Consider the following 26,121-nt stretch of genomic DNA (forward strand, 5'->3'; position numbering starts at 1 on the left):
AGCTCGCAACTTGCAAATTCGTAAACTCGTAGTGAAGATGGACAACCAGGCTCGTGTGAATTTAATGCAAAAGAATGAGCCAGGGGAAGCTGAATGTGCACACCTGATCAATAGATGTCATGAGTTGTTTCGCAAAGAAGAATGGGAAACTCGAATCCAGCATGTTTATCGTGAAGGCAATAGGGCCGCTGATTGGCTCGCCAATCATGGGGTGGCTCAAACTCTAAGGATTGTCATCCTGGAGGATATTCCAATAGAACTTCGTAGTATAGTTGATGAGGATTTTAGGGGCGTGGCTTTGCCACGCCTCATTCCTCCCTAGTTAGCTTTCCTTTGTTTCTTTAGTTATAGTTCTTTTGTTAGTGTTGTTGTTTGTTTTTGTTTTTCTTCTCTTTTTGGGTACTTCCCTCTTCAGCATTAAAAAAAAAAAATTGATCAAACATTAGGATTTCATATTTTAAAAAACTTTTAATCTTAATGTTACTAGTATTTTTTTTTGGCATGCCAGTATAATCTTTAGAGACTCAGTTTCTAAAAATTTGTTTTTCTTTTTTTGAAAAGAACCCCACAGGAAAATAAAAATTTGTTAATTGACCTTCATTTGCCAATTGCCATAATTGAAACAACTATTTAAGCCTTCCTCAAAAAAGAAAAAAAAAAGAAACAACTATTTAAGCCAGTTTAGATTATCCTACTATAGTGAGATAAGAGAAAAGCTAGCACTAGGCAACCCAAAAAAATAGGACCCTTCTAAATTACTTCCACCAGTTGACCTCACAACGGCCAGATTTCAACAAACTAACAAACAAACAAACAAACAAAATAAACACATTTCAGTAAAAATCGTTACAACTTACTATAATCCAAATCTGTTTTTACAAAGTCTTTTCCACATCCAGTAATTTCGGTTATATTAAGACTTATTCAGATCACACTAACAAACATCTCTTCTTGCTTACACTTTCCAAAAATTCTCATCTCCTTCTGTATTCTGTATCCAACTACAACTTGATGAATTCTGATCAAAATCAGCATTCTTGAAAGGGAAGATTGATCAGAGAAATGACCCTTAAAGGTGGCAACAATCAAGCTTGCGCTGCCTGCAAATACCAAAGGAGGAAATGCACATCGACGTGCCCTCTTGCGCCATACTTCCCTCCTGATCAACATAAAATGTTCCAGAATGTTCACAAACTCTTTGGAGTTAAAAAAATCCAAAAACTACTGAAACTCTTACACCCTAGCCAACACAATGAGGCCATGAGTTCCATCATTTACCAAGCCAATATTCGAGAACGTTCCCCGGTATATGGATGTGTTGAGGTCATTCAGCACTTAAGAAATCAAATTCGGCAATGTGAGGAAGAACTCTATGCTGTTCATTCCATGCTTAACACGTATCGCCACCAGCATGATCATCAACAGATTTCAACAAATGTTGTCTCCTTTACTGATATCAACTCGGCTTCACAATTACAGCTGGGAATGGGACCTCCAAGTAACATTATTCCATCATTTTACAACCAGAATACAGCGGTTCTCCAGCAGCATTACAATTCTGAGAATGTGGTACCTCTTTCTCAGAATCACTCGTATTCAAGCAGCAGCAGTCCGTACCATTCGAGTTATCTCGATGTCAAAGAACCACTACTGAACTCAATGTGGATTCAACATCCAGGAATACACGATAATACTAACAGTGAGAATGAGAATGCAATACCTATACAATCAGAGCTGGTGATCACCTCAGAATCACCTGCTTTTCAAGAGAATGCCTTTCAAGATTATAATGACATGCACCCTTACTTTGACACCATTGATGATAGACAGTCATACATTGATTCTAAAGTAGCATACGATTCAAGGTAACAACACTCACCATGGTTCAATTATATTGAAAATATATAGGAAATATTCATCATGCTCTTTGGTAAAAGGAAGGTAGTGAAAGAAAAAACATCAAGGGCTGACCGGAAGGCAACAAGTTAAAATGAATGCAGAAAACTGATCAAGATCAAGTAGATTAAATCTCTTTTCTTCTGTACATTTGTATTTGAAAAACTAATCCTAATTGAATGTGTATATGCAGCCCTGAATCATCTGTAAAAGACGCAACACAGTTCACAGAGCATGTTGCTGAGAATGAGTTGAGGAGTGCTGCTGCATGCTTTAGCCTTACCAGTGTCAATTAAAAACATAGGTAGCATTTTTGAGGGATATTTTTCCAAGGCTTTTCTTCCCTACTCGGGTAAAGTTTATATCTCTTTTTCTTTCGTTTCACACTTGATTTATGTTACCCATGAGAAAACTGTATTCATTACTTCAGCAATAACATAAATGAAAGATATACTATATTGGTTTCGTTCAATCACATAACTCATCTTCCAAAGAAATGTACTTTCCTCAATATTGCACCAATATCTATGTATATGTGCCGTCAACTCATTCTATGAACATACCAGAAAATACGAAACATCACTAGCTCTCTGATAAGATTTTCAGTACTACATGAAAAGACTAACAACCCTCATGGAGTGTCTTTGTCAATCATACAGAAACAATTCCTATTGTATCATATAAATCATCCTTATAATTCACATCATCCAATGGGGGGATCATCCTAATATCTGATACCCCGCATTGCTTATGATGTAATAAGGAGCATAAGAAGTGTATTTAAGGCATGTAATCAGATAAAGGAACTATGACCTACCATTATTCGAACATCATGATTTCGCTTATCTTTCTCCTATATCTAGACATGTACTCTAATGGACTGAATGTGTCAAAATTGGTTGAACCATACAATAACATCCTATTTACAAGATTGATTGCTTTTACCCTTTTGCCGTCTTGTATTAAGAGAATGGAGTCACAGAAGCCGGGTATTGTAAGACCCGCAAAGTGGACACTTGTGATACAGCCAATGGAAGCGAGCAATTCCTTTCTTCTCACAGTCATTGCATAATATGGCCTGGAGATTTAGAAGCCAAGTGTGACTACACATTCTTTAGAAACCCAGAGGAATTATTGTTTGCTAAAGATAGCACTAACCTGAGTCCGTCCAATGTGCTCCACTGGTATCTTCTCCTCAGCCAATAGTGCATCCAACATTCCAAATAACACCTGTAGAATATCCCTCCAGTATTAGGAATTGGTCAATGTAACTCTTGTTCGTTAAAAACTTATATGGACTTGGTCCACACTAAATTAATGTGGACCTAAAACTAATTCATGTGATTTATGAAAGAAAAGGGTCAATATATATTTAAAAAAAAAAATAGATATAAAAGATTAGTAGATATATAGATTGTAAAGTTTGACTATGTGGAATAAAAGTTACTATGTCACAAAATGAAAATTTCATTATGATAAACTAATATTAGAAAGAGCGACTATAGTAACTATAGTAGATACTAGATAATAACTGTATAGTGTAACTTCAGATTTTAAAAGGTTACTACATGGAAAAAAAGGGGTCACTATGTTAAACAAGTGGCTTAGGTCCACAATAATATTATTGTGGACCACGCCAACCTATCTCACTTTCAGACAAATTCAACATACACAAACAATCCTTGTCCATTGGAAATAGACAACGCCTAAGGTGTGTTCATAGCCAAAGAGAAAAGTTTCTGATGAATTGAAACAGAAGAAGATCAAAACAGCACACATGATATGCTCAAGAAAAGTTCATTATGAATTATACATACAAATTGAATGCCAAAGATGAGAAGATGGTGGGGTAGTCATTTCGCTAGGGTTTGAAATCGATGACAGCACTATCCCAATAGTTATATCTGTGGGATGACCAAGCATATACTTAAATATCATGGTATAAGCGCGAAGCCATCACTACATGAAGTGTCATTGACAATGCATTCTAGCATCATGTCTTTCAGCAGTGTATCTGTGTATGTTAGACTGTTACTGATAAAGTAAAAGAGAAAATTTGATTCTAACGTGGATCAGAAGAAAAACGGAAATCGAGAACTGGATGTTATGCTTGTCAACATTGCAAGTCCGCAAAATCTTGGATCATGAAGATAACAAAATTTCCACTTCAAATTGAAACATCTGTTTCATAATAATTACTATTATTTCTCCCAGAAATGGGGTAATACAAATCCTAGGAGGATAAATATCTTAACCAACAGTAGAGAGCTTTCTATAAAGCAGGGCAGACCTAGGCCCCAACAGGAATAGGATGGGAAAATTCTATTCAAGGCCAAAAGTTGAAACAGTTGGGGCTATATATTATAAATAGAGCAAGATCCAAGAGAATGCCAAATACAAACCTGCATATCACCAAGAGATTTGCTGCAGACTGGACATGTATAGCGCGTGCAAGTGTAGTCCTGATCACCATGTGAAAACAGTTCAGAGTGAATTACTTCTGGTGTTGCACACTAAGAAGTCATGTTTTGGTAATTTTCAGGCCTTCTGCATGACAATTAATCTTATTCGTTGAAGTTTTATGTGCTAAAAGATGTTATATGCTCAAGTCTCCAACTTTACTCTGAGTAGATGATATGACTAATGCAAATATTTGTTCAAACAAAGAATTAATTAATTCAAAGACACTACATGATAAGTAAAAAAAATAAAAGGTTGAGAGAGCAACTTTCTATAATCACTCTCTCTCTTGCATTTTGTCCACCTCAATTCATTGATCCTCGTGTTCAATTGTTGGTTGTATAGATTTACAGATGAATTAGTTCTCAACTTGATGAGCATTCAACACAACGAATAGAGTGCTGTTGAAAATTATGTAAGCAGTATCCCTTACATCATAAGAATTCAAACATAGTATCTTTTTTTTTTTTTTTTTGAAAGAACATAGTATCTAGTCACTTCAGATATATACATACATTACAACAATTAAATATTAGTCTTTAATCACATCAAATATATATTAACAGTTAAATATGCAGAGAGCTGATCAAAGTACGTAAATTATAAGCAATTCAATATACGGACATCATTTATTAGACTTGTATAGTACTCCTGCCGTCCCACAATGTTTTTTCACACCACCCAAATATGTATGTCCCAACTTTTTTCACATTACTATTGAATTAAAACAATATTTTCACTTTCCATTACATCAACCCTTTTTCTCTCCCAAACTTTTACTTGCTCTTGCTTCTTCTATGCTCTGTCTACCCAATTTCAATTTTTTTAGCTCTACTTTTATTATTTATCAATCTCTCTGCAAAAGACAAAGGTGAAGATACTATTGAGGGTGGAGGGCGTACTACTTTTTCTGTTTCAGACACAAGGTATACATAATTTTGATCTTAAGAATTGACATGCATATATCTTCTATGCTCTGTCTACCCAGTTTCAATTTTTTGAGTTCTACTTTTATTATCTATCAATCTCTGTACAAAACACAAATTTGAAGATATTTTTGGGGTGGAGGGCGTACTACTTCTTCTATTTGGAACAGAAGGTATACATAATTTTGATCTTAAGAACTGACATGCATATACCTTTATATTAATATTCACGCATGATCATATTAAGAGGAAAATAACTATCAGCAATAGAAATAGAGTAACTTTAAGCTTAAAGCATATAAATGTGAGTAAGATATGATAGAAATATAACTCCTTTTACATGTTTTTAGTGAACAACTACATCATGATTATTTTTCTATAATTCGATTATATATCAAATTTATTCAAGTATATGGCGAGATGGGCTACTAGGTGTAACAGTGAATTTTTTTTTTATAAATTGTAATTCTTTTATTCAAATCTGTAGATATACTATATGTTTTCATAAAAAAAATGTCTCGGAGTCCATCTTTGAAATAATCATCTCATGCTCATCGATTTTCAAATGAATAGTAAACATTCTTTTACAGGGTCAAATGTCACACAATATAAGGTTTACTCAATAAACATCATCACTTCGAACTCATTTGAATATATACTCAAATAATCCAACTGATTCTTCATATGTTTATTAGTTTGTTTACTATGGATAAGTTAACAGAAGTAATACACGATGAGGACTTAGAAGTTAGCTAATATTCATTTACCACAAAATGAATCCGTCCTATTTTTAAATACTAATACTCTATAACATCCAGCTATTTTTTCTGTAGCCTTGAACATATGTCTGAGTTGTATAAAAAGAGAAAAAGGAGAGGTTTTTTCAAGCACCTCAAAGCATGATGAATGCATCAAATGACCACAAGCTAGGGCCTTTATCGGATCACTTGAAGTAAACATATCTTCATGGCATATAGGACACTTATCCTCAATGCACTTCTCCCTACATACATGTGTGGATGAAAGAGATCGGGACATGCATGCATTACATTTCATGCAATGGAAGTAGTCAATCCCCAATCCTTTTCCAACTCGGCATAAGTTACAATAGGGACAGTGGTAAATCTCCCTGTATAACAAATAGTGTTAGAGAAAATTCACAGACCACATCTTTTATAAGATAGAAGGAAAAATAAGTGCTTCATCGTAAATGGACCTGTTGTCATCGAATAACCGACAAATCTTGCAATAGTATCTCGCCATAGAATACTTGTTGCAAGAAGGAGTAAGGCAAGTGGATCCAATGGGTTGAATTTCCAAGCATTTCATGCACATCATTTGGGTTGTGGATTTTCTGCACAAGTGTGTAAGATGGTGAAGATCTCCTCAATTTAGGACTCATCATATACTTCCTCCGTTTCAAAATAGTTGCACCGTTTGCTTTTTCACATTTGGCAACACGTTCTTTTGAACGTTAATATCTCTAATTGTGTATAAGTAAAAATTATAAAAAGTTGATATTTGAAAGCCTCGTATTGAGACGAATTTAACAAGATCCCACTTGACTATATTTATTCTTATATAATGGTGAGATAAAGCTTGTCAAAGTTGGTTGATGAATAGTGACCAAATACCAAATGGTGCAACTATTTTGAAATGGAAGAAGTATACCAGTACAAAGCGAGTCCTTATGGAGACACTATAGTGACAAGATAGTACAGTATATTCAGATAATAGTATCAGATTAATATCAGAGTATTCTTATTCTAATAAAGCGTTTATTTAAAAAGGGATACACTCATAAAAAGAAGGTCATTGATTCATCGTATTTTACCTATCCATCAAGTGATCAGAAACCTCATCATGACAACGTCTGCATGTGAAAAGCTGGTCACAACAAGATGCAACAAGCTTGCAGTTTTGCTTGTAGTGTTTGCAACCAAACACAGAGTCTCCTGTGTCCCGATACGAGGGATACTGACCTGGAAGCTTTCCAGATTCACTTCTAATCACACTGTTCGAATCAGACAGTGATTGCGCAACCGGCCAATGGCTAAGAATGAAAAGGCAAGAGCACAAATTAGAAGCCACTAAACACATACTGCATCAAAAATCTGAGAAGCAACAACTAAGAAAGACTACTATGAGGATACAAGAGAATCACCATGTTCGTCAAGAAAGAGTATATTCCAAACAACATAACACTGCATTATCACTACTATGCATTATCATAACTATTTTCTGGTCATCATACAGATAATAGTGTATACATACTCTCCTCGTCCTTAATTAAATTTCACACTTGTTTTTGGCACTGGAGATCGATAACATTGGCCTGAGAGAGAGAAAAAAGTCGGATGAAGTGTCGGGAGAGAGAGAGAGAACTAGAACGTGTGGTGATGGTGGGAGAAAAAGTAACTTGGAAAGGTGAAAAGGCAAGTGTGAAATTTTCCAGACATTCATTTAAGGCAAGTGTGAATCTATTTAGGGATGGAGAACTAGTTGTTACTTGTTAGACAAAACAACCGAGCAATGACACCTTTGTACAATTGGCAATGTGTATCAGAGCCACGATCTGCATAACACCAACAATGCTTCAATCAGGATTTTTATGATATCAAACACTTAGAGGCTATGGGTGTGAGTTTTGGAGCACATGGATATTGATTTTTCAAGCAAAAGGACAAAACTGTAAAGCCAACTTCAATATTAAGAGCTTTTTCCAAATATTAAAGATGCATGAGGCAGAACATATCATGCTTAGCTTGTCAACCCAGCGTTGTAGATGGAAGTTTGTATGATGTGATAAAAAAGAAGCTCATACATCTGCAAGATAAGTACCAACTATGAGCTATTTCCATAGTAGAAGCAATTCAGAACCAGGACCAGAGGTGCTCAACACAATAGGATATAATGATCATACATAAATTAACCACCAGAAGAGAGAAAAGACAACTAATTGAAACAAGATGAAGTCATATTGTAATTATCTCAATCACTCAATGCATTAGATTTAATCAATTCATACACCTAAAAGGCATAAGCAAGAACTGAAGAAAAAAAGAAAGAAATTGGGTGGGTGGGGAGAGGAATCAACCTTGTCATCAAATCCTGCATTATTCGTGTTTTTGCTTGCAGATCCAAAGAGGAGTCCTGTGACACCTTTCTTATTTCAGCCTCCAGTTCACTTACTGAATCAGTAACATTCCCTTCTCTTCTATGCTTCTCCTTCTCACTTAGAAGGATTTTGTATTCAAAAGATTTATGCTTCTTGTTGTCCTTCTCAAGACCTTCCATTTTCTTAACCATGTTGATAGTCTTGGCCTCATCGTAAGGTAACTTCACATTTCCATCTTTGGAGTTCTTCCCTCTGTCATTAGAAACACCCATAGATGAATACTTTGAGACAATATCTAGGGAGTCCATTGCTGATGAACAAGAAATATCTGGCTTTTCTACCTCAGCACAAGCATAGCTTTCCAGTCCTTCCCACCATTCTCCTAACCACTCATGAAATTTTGTATATTTCGTGGCTTTGCGCCAGAAGTTCATCATAGCTTGCTGCTCTTCTGACGTTAAACAGGCCATAAGCCATACTATCATTTTTTGCAAAATCTCTGCCCTTGTTCTTCCAAGCATATACCCTACAATTTTTTCTTGTTCTTCAATGGAGAAGTAATCTCTAAACAAAGGCCAAAGTTCAATCTCTTCCCGATGTATGTGATCATTCAATATCTTCTCCAGCAGTTTGCAACTATCCTGGAGCTTTAAACACAACTGATGATACATTAATACTGCCCCTTGTTGATCAACGCTAGAACTAGAAAGTGTGTTATATAATTCAGACATCTCATCCAAAATGCCAGAAACTCTTTGAAAGCATTCATTTTCCAGTTTGTGATCAATTGAATAAGACTGTGTAAGGTTTTGGATCTTTTTCTTTGCCTCTAGAGCTGGAAACGCCACCTGATCCTCGGTTTCACTATGAAGCTCATATAGAGATCGCACTAGATGAAAGTGTCGATTGAAATCCAAAAAAAGCTCCATGTTTTTGGGTAGCTTAATCGTGTCAAGAACTAAGGACTCGAGGTCTTTCTTAATAGCTTTGTGGAAATAATAGATGTGGTCCAACGGCCTCGGTTCTCGGTGACTAGCAGAAACTCCTTCAATGGGAAATCCAGAAAAGGTATACACCTGATTTGAAGCGCGTGAAGAATACACAAGCAAATTAATTCCACTAGAGTACAATGTCCCATGCTTCTCAGTTCGCAGGGAACATTTGCTTAAAGAATTGGAAATAAAGCTGGAGCTGTCAAGAGAACTATGTTCCTTCCCGGAATGCTCTAATCTGTTGTCAGGATCTTCACCTGTCCTAAGCTGCTCAAACATGTAAGATATTCTGCTATTGAACATATCCCGTAAATCTTCCATAGTAAATTTGCCTGAGTAACCTATGCGAATCCATTTATGTAAAAGGGACGCAAAAGGTTCAGCAAGGAAGCCAGATTGCTTAATGCCATGTAAAATACACTTCAACTTATCCTTGGGCAAGCGAGAAGGAAACCAAGTCGCCACACACTTTAACAGGCCAAGGGGCAGCATACAAAGACTCCTAAATAGCAACTTCTGTTGGGTTTCATTGTCATAGTTCTTCCTGATGGAAGGGAAAACCTGAATGAAAACTAAAACAATGAGATGGAACATAAAGATCAAGATTAACAAGGAAGAGAACAGTATACATAAGTTGTTACTCGGGTTTTAAGGTGAAACAAGAATGATAATCACATTATTTTAAGCTTATCAACACTTGCTGAAGCGGATAAAGCATTTATCAAATTATGAATCCTGAGAAAGAAAAGTCAGGACAACAACTCTTGCATCTTATTAGACCCGGCATAAATGCAGTAAGACAATTTTGATACCTCTGTTTCTTGAAAAGACAAGTGTCTACTAGTTGCCAACACTAGATCCTCCATCTTACTACATAGCATCTCGAAAAATCTTGGATTAGAAAAATTAATTTGAGTAGCATCGATTACAATCTTCTGAAATCCTTCAATTTCATTTTTGCTAGGAAATGCTTTGTATGAGGGTACAGAGGCGTCTTCTAACAAAGGATAAAAGTTTCTTTCCAATGCTTCACTGCAATTAAAAATATGCTTTCATAAAATTCTGACAATAAAGGTATACAAGAGGCTCAACAAGAACTAAATTGATTCCGGTTTCATTTAAAAGAGGCTACCTATAAAAAATCAGCACATCTGTGAGGAAGTTGATCCGAACAAGCAGTGATGCCAAGCTTGAGAATTTCTTTGATCCTACTTTATAGAGCTTGTCTAAAACTTCTTTAAAATCGGACCTGATGGAAGCATGCCAAAGCACAAGGCCATCAAATGGGCCATCTTCAACATTTGGGTGCAAGTATGACTGACAACTACTATCAAAAGAGGTCTTAAGCAAGCCATGATTAGAGGTGTCTTTTGAATTGTCCACTGCATCAAGATTCTCAGATGATGGGCCATAATTGACAGTGTCTCCTGAGGGTGGTTGAGTCATCTTATTGATCCAGGAAATCACCACCTTCATAAGAGTAAAATCGACTATTAGAATAAAAAAAGATGACTTCGAGGAACAGTTCGGTCAAAATATACCTCTTGCAGCAATTTGTCATGGGGCACAATTTTTCTCATGGTATGTTTCAGTTCCAATTGTTCTTCCGGAGCAAGGAAACAAGCTAACCAGGGAAAAAGGTCCTCCATGAGTACCACAGGGACACTGCATGTTAACTGCCAGAGGAGGGAGCCTTGCTCTTCATCAGAGAATTGGCTCATCAGAAGGGGGAACACCTACCATAAAGGTGGCGAGGTATAATCAACATAAGCTCAGAATCATCATTATGCAGTGCCAATGAGTGAAAGTAAGCATGCAATTAAAATAAGGGTTGAGATAAGATTGATCAGCTTTGGAGGATGATTATGGCTTCAGGGCAAAGATTTATATTTTGATATAGGGTCGAAAGCGTCCTTTGAAAATTGAAACTGTATAAAATTTTCATTGCATACGAATATGTTTTGTGTTTATTAGAAAGGCTTTATCCCCCCCCCCCCCTCCCTCTCAAAAAAGAAAAATTAAATTAAAGAAAGTTCAGTGTGCTCCATTTTGTGTTATTTCGTGCTCTCCTCCTCTTTCTTTCTATTGTTTATTCTTTGCATATTCTTTCTGGTATATGTTTCGCCACAATGTGATTTTAGTTCCTTAAGAGATTCAATGTGGAGTTAGCAATCGGTCGACCATTGTTGATAGGAGTAAATGAGTAAAAGATGGGGCTAAGAGGAGGAAGTGAAGAGAGAAAATTGGGGGGAAAGGAAATAAAAGGGGCGTTTCTTCGGGTGTCAGATGTCAGACAAGAGCAAGTCAATGCTGGAGATTCAAAATCATGGGGAAATGTGGACAACAACAAAAAAATTGTAAAAAGTGGTTTCGTGCATTTTTATTTTGAAAAAAAATTGGTTTTTGACGAAAAGTGATGTTTAAAAGGTGGTTTCCATCATATTTAGTGGGGTTTTGTTGGGTCATGTGCTCGACACAAGCAAGTCAAGGTTCGAGATTTGAAGTTAACGTTGAGATTGAGACAAAATGTGGCTTTTGACAAAAACAAGTTCCTAAAAGGTGGCTCTGTTTTAGGATAATACCTAGGTTAAGACAATATTTGTGAAAGTATTCTATTGAGTTAAGGAATGTTTCCTTATCCCATATTCCTACCTTAATTAGGTTTATTGATGCACTATTTTTGTTCCTTTGTGTTAATAATAATCTCTAAGCTTTTACGCCTTTAACCTAAACTTAACATGGTATCAAAGCCATCCAAAAACCTGAATTAATCTTTCACATTTCCACATTATGTTCCCTGCCAGGCCAGTTTTGTCGTTAACCCTCTCGAAAAAGATAAAAAGCAGATTTTTTTTCAGCTGATACTGTGCAAAACAAGAGCTATCTGTTAGTAATTCATTGCTGCTTCGTTGGTTTGGGAGTCAAATAAAAAAGACGCTAGCGAGGGCAAAGGATATACCAAGGATAAATATACTGAAGAGGTTATTAGATTAGGGGGTGCTCGTGGAAGTGATAGACATGTTAGTGTGCCTGTCCAATTGAGTTTTGCCTATCTAGGAATGCTAGGACCTGATAAACAGACAAATCTTACTTTGTTTAGACAATTGAGATGCAATTTTCTGTTGTATATTAGATGTTAGTTCAAGATTTCATTAATTTATGTTTCAAAGGTTTAATTTAAGGTGATTGTTAAGCTCGATATAAGCACACAAAATAACATTATGAATTCGAAAATAATGACGTTCCCGTTTTGTTGAAATTTGGTGAGTTCAAAAAAAAAAATGGCGCTCTCATCATGAAAAAGGGTTCGAAAAGACTGCATTCTCGCTTTGTTAGCATATTTGGTGAGTTTGAAAAGAATGACATTCTTATAAAGAAGGGTTCAAAATGAATGGTATCACTCAGCTAATTGGTCATTTTTTAACACTTTGTACCAAGTTTTTCTTAAGAGGTGGTTTTTGACACAAAATGATGCTTAAAGGTGATCTCCGACAAATTTTTCTAATAAATATCTAGAATCGTAAGAATGTATGCTTTATAAAAGGACACAGTATCAAATCCTGTACCTGTTGCTCTTCTTTCACCATATGCTGACAAATTGACCCCTGTAGTGTGCTAATGTGGAAGGTAAGTTCTTGGAATTCTTGACATGGATTCCCATGGTCCTCGATAATGCCGTTTAGACACGAAAAAATTGATTCAAATGTAGAATCAATTATATGGTGTTCTAAAAAATATGTACAAGCAATGTTTTTTACACGTGCATCTAGAGCCAAAAATATAACCTGTTGGGAAAGAAACAAAGATCAATCAAGCTTTCTATTCAGAAAATCTAAGACTATAAAGCAATGTTTTCACTATCACAGATTACTATCATGTAGAGCAAGCTTGGAATTTCTTAAGTTAACACAAAATACTACTGCTGCTTGAAGCTTTCCTCTCATAATTCAACTTAGACATGTTCAATTTGTAAGATTAGGCCCCACAACCAATTGACGGTGAAAGGAATAACCCACTATGGCTATGTTCTCGTACTGTTTTACTTGTTTTGGGGGTAAAAGACAACTTAACTTCAGGGCCAATAAGTTCGGATAGATTTAGATAAGGGATAAAGGGTCATCCAAGTTCAATTCACAATTACAATAAGCTCTAATAATTTCATATAAGTTAAGTTCGGAGCCAATAGTAAGATAAGTTAAGTTCGGAGCCAATAGTAAATTAAGTTAAGGGATGATAAAGTTATAATAAGTTAGCTAATAACGGAAATTTAAGTGAGGTTAATGTGTTATTAATCGGGCCAGGGTAGTCGTGCGTATCGGGCCTAAGCCTAGTTCAGGCTAAATATTATATTTTCTCTAGGGTTAGGGTTTGCCTACACATGTAATTAACATGTAGGGTTAAAGTTTAGGAAAGTCAAATTGTGAACCTGACCCGTTTGCCACCTCTAACCAATTGCTACCTCCATTTTTAAATAATGGTTATACTTTCAATTCTGATACCATTCATAAAATTTCGATTTGGCTATCATTTGTGATTTATGTGTAAGGAAAAATATAGTCATGTTGGATCTTGTTTGATTTGTCTCAATGTGTACTTTATGAATGCAAATTTTTTATAATTTTTACGAAAGCAAAATTAGAGGTATTAATGCCCAAATTTTTGCATCAACATTCGTTAAAAGTGAAAGTGTAAGTATTATTTAGAAATAGAGGTATTATGTTTTTTTGGGTGATCAACAACCTAAAAGCCAAAAACCAACCAAAATGCTAACTAAAATCCACAAGCCAAATGATCCCTTTGATTAGCACATACTACTTTTCATACTGAGTCGCTTTCCCTCTAATTAACTCACTTCATTTTTCTTTTATGAAAATAAGGATCCCATTGGAAAGTTGCTGGATGAAGACAAAAAAAAGTAGATAGACGAAAAACTAAGGCAGATCAGAATAAATGAAATATATCATATGAGTGGTTCCATTACCCAAATTGGGTTAAAGAAAAGTGACTAGATATATGTAAAATAGCTTAGATTAGAAAAGTAAATAAATCTTTATGAAACTAAAGAAGTATTACATACGGCATCGACACCTAACTTGGCAGGTAAAGTTATGAAGAGTGAACCAATTGTGATACTTGGGGCCATGATGGCGAAAGCCACGATTACACGCTTGATGATCCACATCCACCCACTAGAAATAGAGAATAATTATTTTTTTGCTAGGAGAAAGATTCCACAATGTTGTTCCTTCAAGTTTATTTCTAGTGTATTATAGGTACACAAAGTCTTTTCCTAGTATAATTGCCCTCTATGCTCCCCATAAAACCAAAGGTACTTGAGTATATATGACTAGATTTGGAATATATAATGAGTAGCTGAATGCCGTCCTACTTCTTCTATCCATAGCCGTAACTAGAATGAAATTTCCCTTCCCTTACTAACACCTCACACTCCAACTCTCTTTACTCTCTCCCTAATCTATTTTCAGTCTATTTTCCCAAAACTCATCCAACTTCACTTACTTGTGGGAATTCGTTCACGGGAAAGCCGAGAGATGAGACATGGACGATGGCAAGAACTGGAATGGGTGAAAATAATTTAAAATAAACTGGTACCAACGTATGAACCATGGCCAAAACACCTAAGCCTTAGTGGAGACATCTTTGTTGGATTTCCACGCTGGCTTGGACGTGTTTCTTAGATGTCTTGACCAGGGTATGGACGTCAAGGACAAATGTCTCCACCATGGCTTAGACATCGTTCTTCGGTGTCTTGATCATGGTCGAGAGTCGAGACACCTTTCTTGGATGGCTAAGCCTTTTTCTCAAATTTTTCAAATTCCTTTCCAATTATTATATTACTATAAATTACTACATTGTTAAATAAATTTAATTATTACATTGTTAAACTAATAGTGTTAAATTACTATCTTGTCAAATAAATTTAATTATTACCCATTTTATTTGTTTATCTTTCACACTTAGAATCTTAATACTATTCATATTTAGAGAGAATATTCTCAATTTATAAGAAAAAATAAAGTCATGTGAAATCTTTTTTGATTCGTCTCAATTAGTACTTTATTAATATTAAATCGTTATAATTTTTACTAATTCATCCGTCTCATAATATAGTGCACACTTCTCATTTTTCACGGAAATTAAGAAAAATAGGAGTAGTACGATATCTCAAAAAAATATTTAAGAAAATGTTTATTTGGTACTTTTGTCTTGGAACTAGCTCTTTATTTTATTTTTCCTTTTAAAAAAATCAAAAAATAATGAATGTTTCTTGGGATGGTGTAAAACAATAAATAGGAGCACATATTTTGAAAGAAAAGTAGAAATATTTTGGAAAGTTTGTGTAGAAATTGAGGACAATTTAGTCCAAGCAAATTCATAAAAAAAAACAAGCACAATATTTTGGGACACCAAAAAAGTAATGTAAGTACTATATTATGGGATGGAGGGGGTAATATATAATGAAAGATATTAAAATTCAAAGATGTACATTGAGAGAGGCGTACAAGAAAGTGAGAAGGATAAAAAACACAGATGAAGTACTATATTGTATTTTCATTATTATGTTGTCACACCAACTTAAATAAATTATTAACATATGTTGTTGTATACTACCTCCGTTTCATGCACCATTTTTATATGACATACAAATTAAGGGTGAAGAGAGAGGGGGTTGTGATTGCATTTCAAACCCAGATAGAAAGGGAGGAATGTATTGTGAAACATCATGGTGCATGTATTGTGAAACAGAAGTAATATTTCTCATAACTATATTGTTACATTGAGCAATTATCATATTGTTATAATATTGTCAAATTAATTGTATGATTTATCGACGCTTCTTCTTCCCATCAATGCATTAACATCCACAAATTTTGACTTCAAATTAACGAAAATATTCACCCTACAACTCAACCAAATTTCAAACATCACCGAAATAACGTTCAATTTTCTCAACAAGTTCAACAAAATTCCGTCTCAACTTAAAAATCACATTGCCAAATTTTTAAAAAATTAACTCCCTCCTTACCTTTTTAATCGTCAAAATTTCCTTTTTAAAAAGTCCAGAATAGTTCTCAAAATTCCATTATTAAACAACAAAAACATTCAATATATCATTAAACTCAATTCTTACTGATCAAAAGTAATATAAAATGTCGAAAACACAACATTAAATAAGTTTCCTTATTTTTTATAGGGAATCAGGACCTCTAACCAACTGAAATAAAACCTCACTTTCACACAACCAAAATTAGGAGAGAGAAAAAGAAAAAAAGTCACCTCATCTTCAGCAGCGCAGTGGTATCTAAACACACTCCTGAAGAACTCAAGCCTCTTCCGAATTTCAACCGCCGCCATTTTCCGACGACACTCATTTTTCTCGGCGGCGAATTCGTCGGCGGCGTCAGAAGCGGCGCGCCGAAGCTGATTAAGCTCTCCTCTGAACGCTTTATGGAGAAACACGAGCACGCGCATAGGAGCGCCGGAGATTTTGTCGCCGGAAAAAGATTCCGGCGAAGAAATCGATACATCTCTAGAAGTTTCCGGTGAGGAGGATTCTTTGCCTCCCATGCGCAGAAAAAGAGGAGAGAGAAAGGCATGGAAATGGAAGGAAAAAAGAAGATCATAAAAGTAGCGAAGATTATAGGAGAGAGAAACACCATCTATTTAGTACTAGTAAAGTAAGGGCTTTAGAGAGCATTAATTTTATTTTATTTTTCTTGTCTTGTTTCTGTTTTCAGATTTTGAAGTTCATTTTTAAATTCATGAAATTGTGTTTGTGTTTGTGTTTGATTTTTTTTTTAGGTCTTTTTTTAATGAGTATATTACTCTATTCAATTGTTTTTCTTATTTTTTTGTGATGATGAATGATTAAGACAATAAGACGTTGCCCGTTGCCCGCTGCCCGTAAGTCTTTGGTTTGACACTTGGCCAATAATGTTAAATGTGACCCTTCGTTGAGTTGGCTCCTGTTTATTCTGTTAACTACCTAATTTTTGTTTTGTCAATAGAGTTAGTTAAATTTTTTTTTTTAGTTTTCTATTATTTGAAACGATTAGACATGTTTCCTCTTTACTTTATATCAAATCGTTGCGCATAATAGAAATGAAGGTAGTAATTCATTTGAGGCACGGTACAACGTATAAAGAAGGGAAAGGAGATTCGAATCTATAACATATTGTTCACAGCACCTCAATTTTAACATTAGACCAAGATATCTTTGACAGTTAATTACAATTTTGCATACCTCTTGATCCATTTAGTATAATTAATTATGCTTATTAATTGAATTTGTGGCCCATAACAATAATTTGTACACTATGATTTAAAAGAGCTACCTAATCAGTATAATAACAATAGTGGAATTATCATCTTGGTAGAAATAATGAAGGTTTTTGATACATACTATATATAAACAAATATCCAGCGAAACAATAGTATAAAAAATGGGCTCTTTAACAAATGGTAACGAAGAATAGCTACGGAAAAATAGAAGTCTTAATTTCTTTTAGTTTATTTACTTTTTTTTTAGCTAAACTTAGCTTTATTTTCATATTCTTATTGAACTTATATTTGCTGGATTTTAGCTTCTTTTTTTCCATTGAATTTAAATATATTTTCACATAAACTTATTTTAATAAGTGGAAGAGATCAACCATAAAAAGTATAATAAATTCAGGAGATCAACAAAACCTTATCAATTCTCAATTTCTCGTAAAAGCTTATTAAATTTAACGTTACAATTCTATGTCCTTACAAAATTACCATACTAGTAGGATTACCAAACTTTGCTAGTTAATTTGTGTCACTCATAAAAATGACCTAATCTTAATATACTTTTCAGAAATGTAATTGTCTTATATCTGTAGTAATATGTAATTAAAGATAATCATAGTCAAATACGCGTCTCAAAAATTCGAAAAAACTAAACTAAAGAATTAGTCTTTTGTATTTGGAATAGATATATCAAAACAAAAAAAAAGTAATGAATAATGATTTGATTTATGGCATCAAGAATTCCTATTATAAAATATTTCTTCCGTTTCATTTTAATTGTTATACTTTGATATTTTACACTATTCACAAATTTCACTTTGACCATCATTTGTGATTTATACGCGGATGAAATATAGTCATGTGGAATCTTGTTAGATTCATCATAACATGTATTTTAATAATATGTACTTTTTATAATTTTTACAAATACAAAACTAAAAATATATGTCCTTAAAGTTTTGCATTGACATGCATGCTTGAAAAGTGTAAGTATGTAGATTAAAATGAAACGGATGGAGTAGTATTAGTATAGATTTAGCAAGTTTAATAGTTAAGAAAAAAAGTGTGTCGCACATGTGCTAGACGCGTGCTGTACCCATGTCTACACGTTCCTAGCTATACTCACTTCAACTTCACATTAAGCTTGATTAATTAATTTAGCTTACCTTTCAACATCAGAAGAAGTTACTTCTATCATGGGGTGTTTGATTAAAATAACAACAAAGATTAAATAATAGAATTCAGAAAGATTAATTAACGAGTAGTATGTTATTTAAGTGTACTAGTTTGAGTAAATCAAGCAAAGTGAGTGCACTGATTATGTGGGTGAATTCAATCAGAATATTCAATTTGGCAGGGGAAGAAATTTAGGAATCATGGAATATTTTGCAAAGATTAATGTGTCAAATGAAATGTTTTTGGACAGTTTGCAAATAGGGCGGCCAACAATCCTAGGATCTATAATCCACAAAATATGTCTAGCTCAGTAAGTCAGTAGTAGTAGCTTAGCTAGTGTCAAATCTTTTATTCTTCTATGCTGCTGTCATTAGGTTATTAAGGAGTAGAATTTTACCTGTTTGGATTGGATTGTGTGATTTGTTTAATTGTGTGATTGGGAATCATTTCAAGTTGTAATCTAATACTCCCTCTGTATTTTTTTATCTTTTTCACTTAGAATCTAGACACTATTCACAATTAGAGAGAATCTTTTAAATTTTTCTCAATATATAAGAAAAAATATAGTCATGTGGGGTCTTGTTTGATTCGTCTCAATGAGTACTTTATTAATATTCAATTATTATACTACCTCCGTTCTCTTTTAGTTGCAACGTTTGACAAATTGCACTATTCATGTTCTCTTATTTGACCACATTTATTGATTTATATGTTAAACAAAATATAGTCATGTGGGGTCTTGTTTGATTCGTTTCGATGTAAGCTTTCATAATATCAAATTTTTATAATTTTTACTTACATACAATTAGAGATAAAACGATTTGAAATTGTACATTGGCAAGCGTGAAAGTCAAAACGTTGCAACTAAATAAAAACAGAGGTAGTAATTTTTATTAATATGTAACGAAAGATATTTAATGTAGAAAAAATGCATTGGCAAATGTGCAAAGTCAAAGTAGGAAAGATAAAAAAATACGGAGGGAGTAGCCCTTTTTAACGAATAGAGTTTAGAATTTACCTGTGAGAATTTAAAGTTTGCTGTTAGAGTTTTTTAACTTTTTGTTCAGCAGATTTGACTGTTGATTTGACAATTTTTTTTTTTATAAATGTGTTCGTTAACAATTCATTGATTGATAAAAGCTTATTGCCATTTGTTTGAGTGAAATGACATTTATATACATTTTAATACAATGTGGAGTAGTATTATTAGAGGCAATAAAATCATTGAACATATTTTCACTTAATCCTCTAAACAAAAAGCTCATATTAGGAGTTTTTTCATTTTGAGCGTTTTCATTCCAAAACTCTCTCCAAAACTCTATTTTAACGAACACCCCTTTTAGAGATATTACTCGGTAACAATAGTCATTATGTAGTGTATATTTAGTTCCACTAAAGAAATACTTGTAAATGTGAGATTAAGGAGAATTACATAACGCGTTAACATAGAGCTGAGGAGAGTGACAACCAGGTAAATATACTTGAGCTCATGAAGCAAAGACATACCAGTTTACTTACCACATACCAAACATGTAACTTCCATTACCAAACACTTGCAAACAGAGTCCAGTTCAGAAAATACAATTACTTTACGAGTTAATGCTAGAAACAAAGCTAAATCAGGAGAAATAGCAGTTCAAATTCAGGAATATAGCCATGCCTTGCATCAGTTGATCAGGATACTATAACAGGCTAAGTAACAGCCATGCTCGAAAGTTTATTAATTAATTTCCACTTATTTGTGTTTGTGTTGTTAATTAAGGAAACAAATAGATAAGCAACAAACATAATATAGATGAACTGAAGGAACTGTTGCACACGAGCACAAGCAAACGGATTAACAAGTATCGTGAACCTGAGTGCTGCTACCATCAGAATAGAACAAACCTGAAACTCGACAATCAATTAGAACATCTCCCATTCTCATCTGTGTTCTGTCCATTGTTTGGTATCGACAAATCTTGCAAAGATCCAACATCTGCCATCATAACTATCTTACTCAACACGAAGATCCCAGAGTGCACCCTCCCAGAAGTACATGTAATCTTGAAGTCATAACACCCGCCCTGAGACAAAAGGGCTCCGAATCCAATACTGGAGACTGGCTCAAGAGTGAAGAAAGCATTTCCTCATTACACGAGAATCCACAACAGATGGGAGGCGGCACTTACTAAGCAACCCTTAGACGAGGTTTGAAGACTTAACGTTTAGCCCTTAAAGAAACTTCTTTTAAGGCGAAAAGGAGAAGAAGATCATACACATACCATGCTTTAACTTCTCAGATTATGCTGTAACCTTTTTAGCACAACAGTCGTGTAAAACACCCTTGTTCGGAAGAACAATGTGAGAGCAACAAGAAACCCCAGAAAGCTAACAAATGCCAATATGAAGAACGAGACCTTGAAGCAATGAACCCCATAACAAGAATGGCCTTCCCCTGCTTCTTTGTCATATATATGTCCAATCACCCACACAGAAAGAATGTAAGTTCCCACAGGACTTGCTATTGCAATAGTATTGAAAATGGTACCCATATGCAAAATGCCAAAAATCTCCGAAGTAATAGTAGGCATCAAACCCCACTGAGCCCCATAACAGATCCCAACCAAGATAGTTCCTATGTACAAATTACCATAAAACCCAGAACCAATTATAACATGTCCGGCAGTCATAGTTGCTAGAGTGATTGCCATGAGAAAGGGCCTTGCCCATCCGTTTCGGTGTAATAAGATATCAGATATGTACCCTCCACCAAAACGGCCAAGGAAGTTCCATATGGACCATAGTGAAACGAATGTATTAATCTTCACTGTATCATAACCTAGTGATTGGCCTATTTGGCTCATATTATTTATGGTAGCAAGCCCTGATCCCATTCCACATGACATAGCAATGAACAACAACCAGAAATTCAAGCTCTTCATAGCCTCCAGCAGATTCATGTTTTCTGTGACCGGTAAAATGTCCGTGGAAGTACCAGGTAATTCATCATATCCTTCATTTCTGTCCTCAAGAAATTGCTCAGGCTCATTTGGATCGATACCGTAGACTAATGGATCCCTTTCTGTGGGTAGAGCAAGAGTTTTTTCTTTGCTAATAGCTTCTACCGAAACTTTAAGAGGTGAAGAAAGCACTACTAAGAGACCGACAAGAGTAACCAGGTGTGCCCATTGTGGGAACACAAAAATGTTCTCCAATATGATAATTATCATCATGTATGCAGCCAAAACAAGAGCAACAATGGAAAAACCATTTAAGTACTTCTTATCATCAGGTTTGCTTCCCGGACATATTCTGACCAAAAACATCAGTGACAAAGTGACTAAACTCGGAAACAAAGCAAGCATTAGGATGAATGTGCTTGGACTTTCCTTAAAAAACGCTTGATAAATTTGGATTAAGATCGCTCCACTAAGTCCGAGAAAACCCTGTCAATGAGAATCAAGAAAGTACAGTCAAATTGCATGCAAAGCTAATCAAGCAACAGATACATCATACATGATTTTGAAAATGCTGCATCGCCTCCAAATAATATACATATATTCCATATTTAGTTGAGAAAGAAGTACCAAGTTTTCCATGAGATTTCCCTGATATTGATAGACTGATTGAGAAATTACATGACACGGAATTGTAACAATGAGATCGAGGACAGTAAATTGTTCAAATTAAAGAGAAGGGGTTGATCCGAGCGATAAAATAGGTGCTCTTGGTATTGCATTTTTCACTGAGCTTGTAGCAATTAAATGATGGACATACAAGGAGCACGTTGGGATGAGCATAAAAGGGGAATGTTCTTTCCTCCGCTGATCATTACAAGTATGTGCTCCTAACTCCTCAGTCCTAGGTACACCTAACAGTTTCTCCAGGAGGTGGAGTGACAAAATTCCTTGATTCATCAACTTTCTCATGAAGGGTGTGTATGACATGACTGAAGTACTCATTCATATCTTTCATCTTCAACTATCACAAGTTCCCAATATTTCTCACATAATACCTAAAATTAACCTAATGAAAATTAGAAAGAATTGACCTCAATCAACAACTCTAGAATATTAAGTTAGTACGAGCAAATAATTCCCTGAATTCCTAGTGTATCCGCATTAACAACATAAGGTGAAGAGAAGGAATATTACAGTACTTGAATTGAAACCCATCAAAAATTCAGTGAGAGCCAACTTGACTCTACCCCTGAAAAAATTACAACCTCAACTATTAACAACGGATACACCAAAGAGAAATTCCATACTTTCATGAAGTCAACAACAATCCACTGATAATACAATGAAAAACCATCAGAACTTCACGCCTAAGTTCCCCTTCCACGTCCAAAATTTCCCCAAAACCTTGGAAGAGCTATGGCAAGTAGACTTAAGAATACCACCAAGACTTAACTTTACCGCTCTATGAGAGAAAAATCTGTCCTACCCGTATCTTCAATAAAGAAAAATTGGAATATATGGGATTTTCGGAGGATATTAGGCTCTTGTGTAGCCGTAAATTGGTTTCATTGTCAAAGTGCTAGTCTGAAAAAGATGGTGTCGAAGTTCGAGCACACCTCCTGCATACAAAAGTGCGATGCTATTAACTTGCCCATAAGCTAAAGCAATGTCCATAGCTTGCATTTGCATCAAAAGGCTTTGTGAATGCACTGTCCACATCACATGCCTTTCCCAAAATTTCTTCAATCCAAGAATGTCAGTCTCCCTCTCGAATCCCAAAATCAGCAACTCATATAGTCATATCAACAGCAAAAATCCTCAATGAAGGAATTGGGACATACTAGTAAGTCATAACTCATCTAGGATCCACATTATTTAAGCAATGTTAACAACTTGGAATAATACTTAGTAGGAGCTTTACTTATATGACTAATATCATAAACAAAATTGATTGTGGATGTCAACCAGCTTAATTGGCAAAGTCTTATGACACTGGCACCCAAGACCCGAGATTGAATCTCGTTGATATTACTGCGCTTAGTCCCTCTCTAACACCAAATCCTTTTAAAATAGATAAAAAGTTCTTGGCCAAATCCTAAAATCAGAACTAAGACAAAGTTAGAACTCATTCGGTATCACTCCTAGTTCCTTGTCCGTTTGAAAAGCCTAAATTCAAGTTCTTGGATTCTGTCTTTACAGTCTCAGGATTCACATTAGTGATATTACCAAAGTATAGCTTCAAGTTAATTATTCAAAGTTTGATATACAACACTCGAAATTTTGAAACTGTAAAGTACTCCATATAAGACTAGAAAATCTACCCATATCCAAGCTCAACAACTTACAACCCCACTAATGTCTATACTCACCAACTCTTTTTACAGAACTCACAACTACAACTAACTTCACAACAACCACAATAATTCAATGCATCATCAATAAACTTATCAGAATTAATGGACACTTGCAAGAATAGTAGGTTCATTTCTATATTTTATTTTCACAATATCAAACCTTATAATTCTAAATAGCATCTGTAGTACAATGCTCCCTCTCTTTTTAAATGCTTCACTTTAACTTTTACACTATTTATGTATTTATGTCTTTACTTTGCCATTCTTTTTTACATATATGTATAGAAACCAATATGAGCATACAAACGCGTAACTTGTCTGGATAACTTGATATATACTTTCTCCGTTTCAAAATAGTTGCACCATTTGCTTTTTTGCGTTTGCCAAGATGCATTTTTAAATCTTGATATCTCTAATTGCGTATAAGTAAAAAATTATAAAAAGTTGATATTTGACATCCTCATATTAAAAGACAAACTTAACAAGATCTCACTTCACTATATTTTTTCTAATATAATGTAATGGTAAGAAAAAACTTATCAAAGTAGGTTGATGAATAGTGGCCAAATGCCAAATGGTGCAACTATTTTGAAATGGAGGACGTATTCAATATTTTCGGTATATGAATTTGTATAATTTCTTTTAGTAATGAATAATTAGTAATAGTCAAAGTTATAGAATGACAATTGTACACGTCAAAATGAAGCAACTATTTATAAAGGATAACCCAGGTAGTCTGTTTGATTGAGCGTTTTTGGAGTCTGGGAATGGATTCAGTAATCTGAATCCGTTAATCCTTGTTTGAATTGAGCACTGGGTTAACCATTATCCGTACTTGAGGATAACCCAAAGTCTCAAACCTCAATCAGAAGAGTAACAAAATCCTTTTCATTCCTGTACAACTGATTACTTTCTATTATTGAACCAAACATCCAATAAAAATAACAATTATTGTTACAATTTCTTCCCTCTATCTGATTTTATTCCCTTTTTATTCCTCTATTTGAACCAAACGCCCTATAAGGGCATGTTCTCTTCGGCATAAAACAGCTGAACTGAATTGAACTGAACTGGAATGAATAGTGATATGTGAGATTAAATGTATTGTCGTAAATTGATCTGAACTGAACTGAACTGAATTGAACTGAAAATAAGCTAGGGAGAACAGGTCGTAAATCAAAAAGCCATGTAAATTTACCACTCTTGAAATAAAATCTAGCAACAAAAAATGGAATCATACCTTCATAATGCCAACAATAGTCCCTTTATAATCCCGAAAATTCTCAACACCCGTGACAACATTAGCAGTATTAAAGAAAGTCTGAGCATGTGCAGCCAGAAACATAAACCCACACATAACTACCACAGAGGGCCGAGAAATGAGCCCAACAACAGCAGCCCACATGAAGAAGTAGCCCAGAAAACATTGGGCCGCACCAACGGCGTGGACCAACCATGGGCCAACAAAACAGCATCGTTGTCGGCGGCGGCGGCTTAATACGGCGGCTAAGAGTAAGCCGGATAAAACGCCGGCGTTGGCGCCGATGTCTTTGAAGACGGAGATTGTGTCGAGTGTTGATTGGTCGTAAGATTGGGAGGATTTGAGTGAGGGAGAGTATATGCTAAAAGCGTATGACCCGCCTGTTGTTGATTGTATCCATATACTTGATGCTGATGATACCCATCTGTTGTTCATTTTACTGCTTCTTCTTGATGATGATTTTTTTGGGTGTTGTTTTAGTTATTTTCTCCTGTTTTGTTGGGAGGGTGTTGAAGTGGAGGAAATGAGTAGGTGTTAAATTTATTTATTTATTGTTAGTGGGTGGATAATCATATATATAATATTAAAGCAAGAAAATTTCAGCCTATGTGGCAAGACATGAAGCTTCCTCTGCTCTCCTTCACCCTCAACTTTCCAGCTTTTTCTTTGCTTATGCCACGTGCCACAAATTTTTTCTAATC

The 26,121-nt window shown here is 34.9% G+C and overlaps 3 protein-coding genes across 6 annotated transcripts; 1 reads left to right on the forward strand and 2 right to left on the reverse strand.

Moving 5' to 3' along the window:
* Positions 1-804: 804 nt before the first annotated feature.
* On the reverse strand, positions 805-17,228 carry LOC104894131 (hypothetical protein). 4 transcript variants are annotated; one of them, XR_008969604.1, is made up of 13 exons: positions 16,692-17,225; positions 12,959-13,177; positions 10,934-11,128; positions 10,525-10,862; positions 10,205-10,424; positions 8,380-9,953; positions 7,117-7,335; positions 6,499-6,636; positions 6,174-6,411; positions 4,299-4,358; positions 3,055-3,126; positions 1,279-2,974; positions 805-1,159 (listed from the first exon to the last, which is right to left on the reverse strand). XR_008969604.1 is itself a non-coding variant. In XM_010680307.4 (12 exons), exons 1-12 carry the CDS (start codon positions 16,980-16,982, stop codon positions 2,873-2,875), a joined length of 3,666 nt encoding a protein of 1,221 aa, XP_010678609.1. In that variant the 5' UTR covers positions 16,983-17,225; the 3' UTR covers positions 805-2,872. The 4 variants fall into 4 exon arrangements, 3 of the variants coding, with proteins under 3 accessions (XP_010678609.1, XP_057251192.1, XP_057251193.1); XM_010680307.4 differs by having other exon boundaries at positions 805-2,974; XM_057395209.1 differs by lacking the exon at positions 12,959-13,177 and having other exon boundaries at positions 805-2,974; positions 16,692-17,226.
* Positions 1,063-2,192, forward strand: LOC104894130 (LOB domain-containing protein 27). Its single transcript, XM_010680306.4, has 2 exons — positions 1,063-1,865; positions 2,090-2,192. Exons 1-2 carry the CDS (start codon positions 1,063-1,065, stop codon positions 2,190-2,192), a joined length of 906 nt encoding a protein of 301 aa, XP_010678608.1.
* A 3,315-nt stretch (positions 17,229-20,543) lies between the features above and the next one.
* Positions 20,544-25,937, reverse strand: LOC104894132 (hypothetical protein). Its single transcript, XM_010680308.4, has 2 exons — positions 25,400-25,937; positions 20,544-22,291 (listed from the first exon to the last, which is right to left on the reverse strand). Exons 1-2 carry the CDS (start codon positions 25,853-25,855, stop codon positions 21,134-21,136), a joined length of 1,614 nt encoding a protein of 537 aa, XP_010678610.1. The 5' UTR covers positions 25,856-25,937; the 3' UTR covers positions 20,544-21,133.
* Positions 25,938-26,121: the final 184 nt, after the last annotated feature.

Source organism: Beta vulgaris, chromosome 5 (genome assembly GCF_026745355.1).
Source record: "Beta vulgaris subsp. vulgaris cultivar EL10 chromosome 5, EL10.2, whole genome shotgun sequence".
Classification (NCBI taxonomy): domain Eukaryota; kingdom Viridiplantae; phylum Streptophyta; class Magnoliopsida; order Caryophyllales; family Amaranthaceae; genus Beta; species Beta vulgaris.

Coding starts and splice junctions, on each gene's coding strand:
- LOC104894130 (XM_010680306.4), top strand. CDS start 1,063: ATGACCCTTAAAGGTGGCAACAATCAAGCTTGCGCTGCCTGCAAATAC. Junction 1,866..2,089: donor AAAGTAGCATACGATTCAAG/GTAACAACACTC, acceptor GTGTATATGCAG/CCCTGAATCATCTGTAAAAG.
- LOC104894131 (XM_010680307.4), bottom strand. CDS start 16,982: ATGGGAGGCAAAGAATCCTCCTCACCGGAAACTTCTAGAGATGTATCG. Junction 10,425..10,524: donor GATGTGCTGATTTTTTATAG/GTAGCCTCTTTT, acceptor TTTTAATTGCAG/TGAAGCATTGGAAAGAAACT. Junction 7,336..8,379: donor ATGCAGGATTTGATGACAAG/GTTGATTCCTCT, acceptor TTTCATTCTTAG/CCATTGGCCGGTTGCGCAAT.
- LOC104894132 (XM_010680308.4), bottom strand. CDS start 25,855: ATGAACAACAGATGGGTATCATCAGCATCAAGTATATGGATACAATCA. Junction 22,292..25,399: donor CTATTGTTGGCATTATGAAG/GTATGATTCCAT, acceptor TCTCATTGACAG/GGTTTTCTCGGACTTAGTGG.